Source organism: Spodoptera frugiperda, chromosome 28, assembly GCF_023101765.2.
Source record: "Spodoptera frugiperda isolate SF20-4 chromosome 28, AGI-APGP_CSIRO_Sfru_2.0, whole genome shotgun sequence".
NCBI lineage: Eukaryota > Metazoa > Arthropoda > Insecta > Lepidoptera > Noctuidae > Spodoptera > Spodoptera frugiperda.
The window spans coordinates 8672130-8684818 of NC_064239.1; the positions used below are offsets into that span (position 1 = coordinate 8672130).

The 12689-nt window shown below is 32.8% G+C and overlaps 1 protein-coding gene across 1 annotated transcript; it reads left to right on the forward strand.

The window, feature by feature from the left end:
- The first annotated feature begins 881 nt into the window (after positions 1-881).
- Positions 882-12689, forward strand: LOC118265311 (androgen-dependent TFPI-regulating protein-like). The gene is made up of 4 exons (XM_035578121.2): positions 882-1251; positions 7901-8041; positions 11041-11261; positions 11742-12689. The coding sequence occupies exons 1-4, from the start codon at positions 1039-1041 to the stop codon at positions 11917-11919; spliced, it is 753 nt and encodes a 250-aa protein (XP_035434014.2). The 5' UTR covers positions 882-1038; the 3' UTR covers positions 11920-12689.

Below are 12689 nucleotides of genomic sequence, written 5' to 3' on the forward strand. Positions count from 1 at the left end.
CTTTTGATAGGTATGTAAATAGTCTTATTACCGAAACATTATAAAAACAAACAAAAAATATTCATTGAATAATCATTATGCTTTGAGCAACCAACAGTTCAAAGCCGAGACCTCGCACTTGACTGTCGTGTATACTACCACTCGACTTAAGAGGCAATTATATTCACGAATATTTTATACAAAAAAGCAGTAAGTAGGTATATTAGTTATGTGTATATTTAAAAAAACAACTTCTAGAACATAGTTCCAAATTACGTTGTATTATGTATTATTAATTTTTATACTTACGGAATACAGATGTAATAATCGAACATAATCAAAATTTGAATTGAGATCGTTTTTTGACATTGGTTCTATTAAGCTGTACCTCATTATTTTGGCCGTTAGTGCAGTGGCGTTGAAATATAAAATAATGAATATATGTTTAAGTATATTACAGGCTAGGATCCTAACATTATGTATTCTAAACGATTGGTACGGTGACTGGGCAACTGACTGCCACTTACTAAAATAAATTAAATGTAAACGTTTATGCCAATAGATAAATTGATGGTTATTGGTTTCACAAACCGAATCAAGAAATATTTTGATAGTCACTGAAAGACAAAGTGCAATACAGAACTTTGTCTTAACTAAAAAAATATATATATTTTAGAAATACGACCATGGATTAAAGTTAGTTTAAAGCTAGATTTTCTTTAACACGCAAGCTAATGCCGTAGACTAGGAACAATATTATTTATATTTTGTACATAACAAGAAAAACGCTTGTAATATTGCAAATTGTCTTTTAAATGATTACAATTCTATATAAATATATAACGAACTATAATAACAATCGTTTACATCCATTGACGTATGTACGTTCCTTATATATAGTAGCGTTGGATCTACGACTCATCCATTAAACTTGACTTAAAATACAAGTACTGCAGTACATTGATATCGTCTTAAGTCCGAATACGTGCGCGCAGGCCGCCGAGTATACAGCGGCCATCTTTTTTTTTCGAATTTAGAATTTGTTTTTTTTTTATTACAATGTTGAATTTAGATTCAGCCATTCTTAGTACCGGGTTTATGAAAGAGAGTAAAACCTTGTTGCGTGTGAGATTGTGGTTCTATGCGTTATCTTATGTGCATTTAGTGGCAGTGGCAGGATTATTGCTTACCATCGATTTTGCTGCACACGATGATCCGGATATACAAATGTACCAAAAGATCAGGTTTAAATTGATCACTGCGTGGTTTAATGTAAGTTGTATTTTGTAATACTAAATAATAACAGAAATCTTATTAATGATTGTAAATTAAATTAACCAATTAAGGACTTGTGCCATTCAAATAAAATTATAAAATCACATAAAATAATATTCAGCAAAAAAATCAACCAATCAATTAAAAAAAAAATCGCCTCGCACTAGGATTTTTTCCTATGTCATGGTGCGTTTACAAATATACAAGTTCACATACACATGACACCCAGATCCGAAACAACAATTAGTGGATCACACAAAACAAATAAAAGAAAACATTAACAATTCCCAATCACACGTTTAGAAACACAGTAAATAATCACAAAACATAACAATACTTAACAATTACGATGCATAAATTAATATTAATTACAACCAAACATAATACTGTCAACCATATACAGTACATACCATAAAAGAGAGACTTAAACGACAGTTATAAATAACGCATGATTTTTAAGTCAACAGACCTCTTTGCACGGGTCACCGCGCCATTATTGGTATTGTGTCTTTATTATCTGTTCCAATCTCAATCTGTTTGATAGACCAATCCGGTGTATTCAAGCAACAGGATTTCGAGTTATTTTGCAAACAATATACTACATGAGTGCTGTGTTTATTGATCGAGTTGAAGTGATTATTGAGTGTGATAATTTTAGATTCGATTTAAGCAGCCCATTGCTAATTTTTTTTCTACGTATTGACAATAGGCTTTCATTAATACCTACAATGAAACGATTAACAAGCAAATGTGAGTTATTAGTGGCATCTATTGTTGACGAATGTGTACTAATGTCCAAATTTACGTGTATATCAGATGTATGATATGAACAGAACATGGGACTTCGGCATACATTGTGAAAAGTGAATGTACATTGTTCAGTGTCATTACGTGCAATAATGTTCACCTCTGCCGATCCCTTTGGGTATTAAAGGCGTGACGATTACTACTTTACTATCATGAAAAGATGTATGAAATGTATGTCTTGAACTTGACCTTCATTTAGCTGTTGTGTTGTTTCATTTTTAAATTTTAGCTGTCATAATATCTGATCATTGACCCAAAATTGTATAGACCTAAAAGTTATACATAAATAAAAGTGAATAATGGATAGGTAAATAAATATCAATAACTCAATATAATCCCTTTAACCAAAACAAGGCAAGATATGGCGTTATAAATATCAATCCGAATGAGATGATTTTTATTTTTTCTCGAGGGATAGATTGTGTGTAATAAGATATGGATTGAAAAGGGTTCCGTTCGTACTGAAATGATTGATAGAGATGAATCGAAGGCATGTTGTGCTGACCCTGAAACCGTTTGACGGGAAATAGAAAGACGATAATTTCGAGAAACCGAATCATTTCAATCAGCATCAGCTGTGAGAATTTAAATCTCTTATTAAAATTGATTAAAAACATACCCTTGATTTCATTTATCCTGCAAAAAAGAAAAAAAAATACCTTCTCTGCATTACATAATTTTATTATAATTAGTATTTCCCAGAATAGAAAAATCCAGAGCATTACATACCTGGAAAAGCGGACTGCCTAGTAGGTTACCAGGGTTTCGACCCGAAAAGGGGTAGGAACGGGTTGATTTTTAGACAGTAAGAGTCTAACACACCCTCCCGTGTCGCCCAAGGCGGGAGAAGTCTTTGGATGAAAACAAAGGTCTCCGAATTTTATTTCATATTTCATGTATATCAAATATTCTATGCATTTGTCACATTTAAAGATAGCTAAATTTTACTATTGGCACATACATATAATTATAACGGAGTGTAAATACAAACATATGTTCTGAAATATGGTGCCCTGGTAGAATACACTGAATAAATTTGTCCAATCTGTGCTGATAATACAAACGACTCTTTTCCCAAAACCTCCGTAAAAACACGAATCAGATTCATATTGCAACATAAAAGTTATACTTACCAATCCCAATTTATTGTGAGAGATAACTGACCACAATCCCGGTGGACCATGGCCATTCATAAAATATTATTTTCACGAAGATATAAGATATAAAATATGTTTTTATTTCACCGCTTTTGGCATAGTACTGAAAATAATTTATTAATAAGACACAGTTTATGGTGCAAAGGAACAGCATATGGGAAGATGGTCAATGAATATAATAAAGGGGATAGATGGGTAAAATGACGCCATGGTTGAAAAATAATGTATCAACATTTTTAGTGCAATATTTTATTCTTAAATATACAGTAAAAATTAAAGAATACTGTCTAAAATGAACCAGTAGCAAACATAATTTTAGATACACATTAAGCACGTAGTTAACAAAAGTCGTAAATTGACAAAAAGTAAGTAAAACAAATATCGTGTGGTGCCACAACTTTACTAATGGTTATAATTTGAATTATTATCATAGATACGTATTTACAACTTAAATTGCATTTACTGTTTATACTGAAATAAGTTTTGGAAATAAATTATTTAATTTAGCAACCAAAAGGGTCCTTGTATTTTCGGAGCGCACGTTTAAACTGCATGTGCTTAGGCCCAGGATGTAACATCTATATTTTTGTGCATAGGAGTGTCACATATTCACCGCCATACTCAGAGTCATTTAATGGTTACTTAACCAAGTACTTAGCGATAGTTTTCGATACAAAATCGTTACTAAGGAATAGTTTAAGTAAACATTAAATGTCTCTGAGCGGCAGTCAGTGTATAAATACTAATAATAGAACTCACTTCTTTTATTGAACTTACTATATATGTAGCAAAACAGAAGCAACACTATTCTTACCATAATTATTTAAACTATAAAATAAACTTGTGCAACAAAGTTTGAAGAACAAAAGCGATTATAGTGCCACTGTCTGCCCCTGTAACGAAAGTCCCCACTCTCCTTCTGTCCAAGTTTTTAGAGATTTAAGCCTTCGACGTCGGCAACAGCAAATGATGTCAGGGAACAAGGCTTAATTTAATAAGTTGCAGGACAAAATGGCTTCTTTCCTTTGTAGAATTAACAAGATGATAAGTGACCGTTGGGAAGTTTCCCTCCGCTGTTGTTATGGAGCTCCCAACAAAGGAAATGTAACAATAATAGTAGTAGACAGATTTTGTACGTGTATCAAGTCTTAGTGCTTTTTCTACCAGAGATGTGCTATGTAGCTGTGCTACAAAAATTTAATATCTATGCATGCATCTATGTGGCCGTTCCCACTGATATTAAGCTATGTAGCTGTGTGAGGAAGATGCGCAATTCAAGTATGCCATGTATCAATAACAGATAAGCCATTCATAATACGTATCTTTCTGTATAAAATCATAGCTTAGCTGAGTTCATTTCCACCAGTGTTAAGCTATGTGTACCAATGAATATGATTTTAAGCCAAACGCATCTAGCAACGTACCAAAGCACATCTATAGTGGAAAGGCCCCTAAACTTTTTATGGTAACATATGCAAGTTGCTCCCAATTGGTAGATCTGAAATTCATTGGTAGAGATGTATAGAGATTCTAGTCTCTATAAAACCAAGAAATTTCAAACAATTCAAATCTAGATTTAGTGAACAAGTCGATCAGTCGAATTACCAGCTATTGAAACACAAGATGTTGACTTAAATTATCTCTTAACCAAGCTAGGAGTCAATACTAAAGTTGTCTAAGTACACTTTAGAGTCCGTCCCTGTGTACGTAACCGCTGACCTTTAGGCGATAGTTTGTTTAAGCTAAGTCTACCACCAAGGTGCTTATGAACCAACAAAACTGCTAATATTATTATTTGTATCACAATTAGTTATTATAGTTTTAGAAAAGTGTAAATCTTTACATGTAATAAAACTGTAGAAGAGTAAATTCTGTAGATTGAAAATACCTATTAACAAAATAATTAAATTTCGGACTAGTAATTCCGGAGATTGGCACGTTTACACAAACAAACAATTTTTTCAGCTTTATATGTATGATAGTAAGTATATAAGATGAAGCAAAAGAGCAGACGTCTTACTTGATGATAAACGATTACTGCTGCGATTATTTGTTTTTTTTTTCTCAGGAAATCATTTAACAACACTGTTTTTGGCAAAGTAAATATCAATTTTGGTTTTCTACCAGATGTTTTTGTTGTAATTATTTACACTTTAACAACGATATTTGCACTTAAGTGTGACAATGATAGTGTTATTATATTTTTGCAAATTGATATGCTGATGCTGACGTTTATGATCTTTAAAGTCTCGTTTTACCTACTGTCATCTATACATATAATAAAATCGTAGAAAAGTGCTGTCTGTACATTGAAAATAAAAATAAAAAAAATAGCAGGGGTTATTGTTATGTCGATGTCGAACCCAAAAATGTAATTAACTTTTTTTTTGTCTGTTTGTCTGTTTGTCTGTTTGTCTGTTTGTCTGTTTGTCTGTTTGTCTGTTTGTCTGTTTGTCTGTTCGTCTGTGCGCGCTAATCTCAGAAACGGCTGATCCGAGTTGGATGCGGTTTTCACGAATATATTGTGGGATGCTTAAATTTACATTTAGTGTTTGTTTCATGTCAATCGGTTCATAAATAAAAAAGTTATGTCAAATTAAAGAATCACGTCGAACATTCTATGCTTATACCATTAATCTCCGCAACTATTTGACGGATTTGGTTGAAATTTGGTACAGATATAGTTTAGAACCTTAGAAAGGACATAGATATATTTTTATTTCAAAAATCAAAAAATAAAAATAAGAAATAAATTATTTATAAATAATTCTATGTCGATCGTTACACGACTTCGGTTCATGTTATTGTTTTAATTCATCAAAAAAAAGTAAATAAATAGTAAAAAGGTATGAAAAAAATAATATCAATATAATTAAACTTTTAGTACAAAGAAAATGCCCGAACGGAGTATAAATAAATAATGCAAGTTGTCTTTATCCTCGATAGATGGCGTTGGGATCGAAATAGATCGCGCTATGGTTTCGTTACATTCATTTGGTTGGGTATCGGCCGAGCGCTTCGGTACTATCGTAGAAAAAGTGTATTATCAGTCGTATGATTATTTGTCTGTAGTGGTCCTGCTGTTTCGTATATTCTAAATTGGTTTCGTTGTATTTGTCAATTAATAAGTTTATTTGTTGGGTTTTCCTGGTTTTTTGGTTAAACTATTTAACGTAGGTTTAGTTTGATATCGATTATTAGTAGTTACTGTAGTTAGTTTTTTTAATAAAATTGTAAGTCTAATTTATAAATTAATTAGATTAGATTTAAGTCGTTTCTTTTAAATTATTTAGTTTAAGCTTGGATTATAGCATAGAGGATAGGTTGTAATATAGTTTCTTTTTTAATTGTTATAAATTCGTAATTCGTAGCTTTCTTTAGTTTTAAGTTAGTTTAAGTCCGTATTTAAACTATTTTTTCAATGCCCTAAGTGAGTATACATCTATTAAATTCAAACGCAGAGCTCATTATGTTGATTTTTGAAGAGTTCCCTGGAATATCTTCCACATCTCATTTTTGAAGAGATCCCGCGAGATCGGGAACTATGTGGTTAAAACCAAAAATTTGCCGGAAGTCACTATTCCACGCGAACGAAGTCGCGGGCAAAAGCTCTAGATATAATACACAAAAAAATAATATTTTCATTGTCAATTAATAATTTCGAAAATTCAACTTTCTTTCTACATAATACATACCGTACATAACATATACACTGTTTTAATTTTTAATAAAGTTATTATAGTACTTAAAAAATCCAAACATTTTTTTTTTCATAACCAAATTTAAAAATTAACAACACATTACTAGAGTATGTACGCAATGCATTCAATTACCCCGAACCTGACTTTATCAATAAAATCACCACAAAAACAGTATCAAACCAATCACTATTCTTCAGGATTCTGCAGATTAAAATCCCATTAAAACCCGTCCGGTATTGTTTACGTGACATGCGTACGTATCAACAAAAAATATTGCTTCCCCCATCTCTAATATTTCTCCCGACGAACATTCTCGAAGAATTTCTGAACAAGACACACGTACGCTAAACTTCGAACGAAACAAACAATAAATATGTAATGTTTATCTTGTAAGAAATCAATTTCAAGTATTAAAAATTTACTTGTGTTATTCTTTAAGTTCTAAGCAAAGGTTTTTATGGTATAAGCCGGTAAACGAACTGACGGGTCACCTGATGGTAAGCAATCACCGCCGCCCATGGACACCCGAAACACATTTTCCAGCCATTGGGGGTTAGAAACTTAAGGGTTGTTGGGGTAAACTCACTCACATAACGCAATCGTTGTTCCACGTCGGTTTTTGTGAGGCAGAGGTGTGATAAATAAGAAGTAATATTAATAGGACTAGAATATAATTATTATTATAAACTAATTTAAAAAAAAAATTGTTATAAAAAATACTTATTTTTATACCACCTCTCAAAAACCATATAAACTTCATATAAGACCTAACCTAACCTAATCGTTCTAGGACAGAGCCGCGGCTGTTGTCAACCACGTAATTTTGTGAAATTAGAAACCAAATCCTCCGCGCTTGCTGTTTTGACCCACATCCATATTTCAATGCAATTAAATATTACGCGGTTAATAACCGCTGCGGTTCGCAGTGCGACTGAAGCCTAAGATCTAGGATTTAATAACAATTATATAAATTTGTTTCAGCTGTTCACATTGGTGTACTTCCCAATATGTTTCTACTGTGATTGGAGGGAACTAAGAGGAGAGCATGGACGCAATCACGTGAAACTTCTCAATCAAGTTAGATGCCTGTGCTTCACAAGCATCCTACTGCCGACCACTGCAGTAAGTTTCAACATACAAATTGCCACTAAGCGGTCCTGTAAACATGTTTACTTAATAGATGACCGGTTTTAGTAATGTGAAGTACAAAAGTGATTTGTTAAAATTGACTTTTAACAAAAAGTAAAAGCCTGGTTAAAATACATTTTACATGGAATTTTTTGTTTGTTCGATTTTTGCGAAATGTTTTATCTGTATTCCATTTCGTTGAATTCTAAAGCTAGTATGCATAGTTAAAGTTTGTCTAAAATATCCGAAACAGCGGGTTGTTTCTCTTTGTTTTGAATTTTTCCTATAATAATCGGTAAACAAGCAAATGGATCGCCTGATGGTAAGCAATTGCCGCCACACATGGACACCTTAAACACCAGAGGCGTTACAAGTGCGTTGCCGTTGCCGGATTTTTGGGGGTTAAGAATTTGAGGATTGTTGGGAATTCGGGCATTGGGGAGATTATGAAGACGGGTAATTGAGCCTCCGGAAACCTCACTCACACGACTAAACACAACGCAAGCGTTGTTTCACGTTGGTTTTCGGTCGAACCGGTCTATTCTTGCCGAAAGAGAAACCGTGAGATGCTCTCAAATGTTTTAAATTTACATTTTATAGATATCCATTTTTATATTTATAATATTTTATTGTTACTACCTACGCATGAAATTATCAAGTAATACCTAATAATAGAATGATTATAATCTCACTGTAGTCAGACTTTAGGCAAATATACTTCCAATAAATACACTTCCAGGAAGGTAACCTTTGTTAAAAATAAGTTATATAATTACTTCGATTAATTTATAACTTCCTTCCTCTAACCGGTAAAATATTTATAACGAACATCTTTTCAAGAAATCTTTTTTTATTTAACATCGAATAAATGTAATTATAATAATTTCTACATCAAATTAACTGGCCCAATATTAAAAGTAAATAAAATGAAAAAAAAACTTATCTGCTTTATAATTCGACCTCACAGCTGTCAAAAACCGTGGAAGATTTTGAGAGATGTCATCAGATTGCAATTACTGCACAATGTCGTACCCTTGGTTGGCTTGTTTGGAAGTGACCCACAAATACGCAATTAACTGTGAAGATTCCGAATGAAGTAAAAATTAAATCATATGTTATTATCTGATTTTAAACTGAAATTACTTTACTTGATCGTAAATGCGACAATTGATTAAGATGTACTACTTACTGGGGTTAATTTATTAATATATATAGGTATATATTTTTTCTATATACTCAAAAATCTTAAATTGATTGTAATATACGAAAGAAAAGAAATGAAAGGAATCGTAGGCACCAACTTAGCATCAGGAGCTGCAGACAACGTAACAGGTTACCGGAGCTTCGGTTTAAGGCAGGAGCAGGAACGGGATGGTTTTAGTCAGTATGAGTCTGACACTCCCTCTCGCCTCACCCAACGCGGGAGAAGTAATTCGATGATCTACCCTCTCTTCTAAACATTTGTCTAAGTTCTGGTGTTACATGACTTGCGATAATGATCACGCAGAAATCGAATGTTCCGTTAATGAACCGACTTTTAAAATAATATGTTCGGTATACGAGCTATCTTTATTTTCACATCTAAAATTTAACAACGATTGTGTGCGAGTGTACGTATTCAAGTGGGCACAAATACCGTATTGAGCCAATCTGAAACCTTCAAGCTCGGGTGCTTTGTGTTTCAAGTCTGTTACGGGATTTTGATACCATTATCCATTGCAATAGATACCGAAAACGTGTTCTTACAATCTATTGACCTTTTGTTGCCAATTAGTTTAACCCGTGATATACCGAAACGCAGATCCACGCGAGACACAATGAGTTTTCTATTGTACCTTATGTACCGGCAGACGAAAGGCTAAAATTGACAGAAAGTAAATGTTCCATACCCATCGAATCTTTTTTAACTTTTGTTTTGGGTTTTCTTAAACTTCGTGTATCCTAATAGTTTTAAAACAGAATTACACAAATCTTTATTAGATACTAATTCTAACATATCTAAAATCAAACCCAAAAGATACTATGAAAAATAATCAACACCTTACAAAAAAATATTTATCGATTTATCGATATATTAATCGATATACTTACATATATAACCTGCAACTTAACATTTTTGTGATTATTTATAGAATACTTAACAAACGTTTAACCCTTAAGTAGGTACGAGTACATATGTGAAAACTGACTAAGTTGTAAACTTCACATACACAACTGCCAAAATATTCCTTAAAAATATGTAAGAGCTTACTATGAAATGACAGTCATGTCCATTTTAAGGCGAAACTTTAATGAAGTCGTTATTTCAACTTCATACTTACTTGCCTAACCTTGTATTTTTAAGTGGTTTCGTAATAAGGAAAAAAAATATTTTCCTTGTATTTTAGTATCACACTTTTGCTCGTAATGTATTTAATTTAGCTTATGACATATTTAATGAGAACATAATGAAGTTTTGAGAATTATACGATTCGCAAAATAACTACCTAATAAAATTAAAAATAAATATTATAATATTGCTGTCCTTTAATGTGTAATATATGTAGTTGCAATGATATTGGAAATATTACTAGGTATACCTTTTTTTTTGGTAATTGGGGAAACCTTTAAAAGGCACCTAGTTTTTTGGGGATAAAAGACTAGGGAGTGTGGGATTTTTATCTCACTAAAACCACCCCGGTGGCCACCCTCAACACCTGTAAGGGGCACCGGGTCCTCTTAATAGACCTGCTCCGGAGCCCCAAGGTGCAACACCTGTTACGGCACATCCCTAGGGAGACGTGGGTTTCCCATGAGCCTTGCTGTGCAAGTTGCACGGCAGCACGTGACCACTGTGCGACCGTCTTCCCTGAGGTCGCTGGATGGGCACGTAGAGTCCCCACTCTATATATACATATATGATAACATTGCTAGGTATACCGCTAGGTATCAGAACCAATTTTTAATAAACTCATCAACTGTTTCTACTAACAAAAACATTCCTCTATTTTCAGTTTGGCGACATACTGTTCTGGCGAGTATGGAATACTCATCGAGAGCTGATAGCACCGCCGAGCATTCACAAAGTGGTACCCTTCTGGTCACAGCACTGCATGCACACAGTATCCCTTATTGTGGTGCTCGCAGACCTCGTGCTGGTGAAGCGAGAGCGGCCCAAGAGTAATGTGCTGAATATCGGAGTACTATCATGTTTCCTCATCGCTTATACTGTTGTGTGAGTAACTATTAAATTATATACTAATTGTGTAATGACTATTAAATTGCGGCCTGTACGGCAATAGGCCCATTTAATATAAAAAAAGGATCATCCCTATTACATGGACCTCATAACATAATTAGTGAAACTTCTATGAGGAGTAAAAAGTGTAATATTATGGTAGAGGCGACACTATTACATACTTGAACTGCTTTACCAACAAGGTACATACTATAAATTGAAGGTATCCATGAAAACAAATAACTAAATAGCAAATATAAAAACAGATGAGATCTTAAAATAAAGAACACCTATGCCCTTTTAGGCGTTCAGTGCAAATACCAAAAATAGCAAAAGTTAAATCTTGATTCATCTTACATCCGCCTCTTAATATAAGGCAGGTTTAAATTAAGTGTACGAGTATGTTTAAAGAAACCTATTTTTATCCTCTCAAGGAAATTCCGTATAATAATATTATATTCTTCTCATTTCTTTCAGGTGCGTACAAAGCGTGATGAGAGGCGAATACATATACCCAGGTCTGAAGCTATTCACAGGAATCAAGTTTCCCATACTAGTCATATACGTTTTCCTAGAAAACTTCTTTTACTATACAAGCCAATGGTTAATAGTGGATATGGTATGGGGCCAAGGGAACTTGAAGAAAGTGGTTTAATAAATTATAACAAAATAGTTTTTAGGAATAAAGTGTTAATTAGGTAAAGAATATATTAGTACTATGTATAATTTTAAGGGAAATAGATGTACATAATATATTATGTAGAACTGAGATAAGTACCTACGAGAATGTCTTAAGTAGCTGGTGAAACAAATCAATAGGGTAGACAACTAATTTCCATTTTGATATCCGTCTTGTAGATTATTTTAAAACATTAGACACGTATTTCTTATTTTTCTTACGGAAACAAATACTTTTGAAGATATATTGATTTATAATATTACATGACGTCACTTCTAGATACGTTTTATAGGTAAAAATTACGTATTTGTTCCTACTCCTAAACTTTGATTCGTTTTAAATATTGTTATTTTATATGGCAAAATAAAAAATATGTGTCTAATAATTTTGCATTAGGTACCTAACTAACGGACTAAATATATTTTTAATTTTCATATTTCGTCATCATCCCTATCGTTTATAATTAATAATTTAGGAACAAAATTGAATCCTAAAGTGAATTAATCATTGTATGATCAGTAGAATAGACATATCTAATATTGTTCAAAAATAAGTTTAAAATAAAATAAAGCAATACGGCAATACCCAGTGGTGTAGCTAACAATAGTCGTTATATACATAGGTACCATTATAATAATTTGTTGGAGCATATGAATTAATGAATGCACGTAAATAGGTATTTATTTAAATATAAGTAAACCAAAACTTTATGTAAATGAGAGAGTATACGAGTACATTGACTTTAA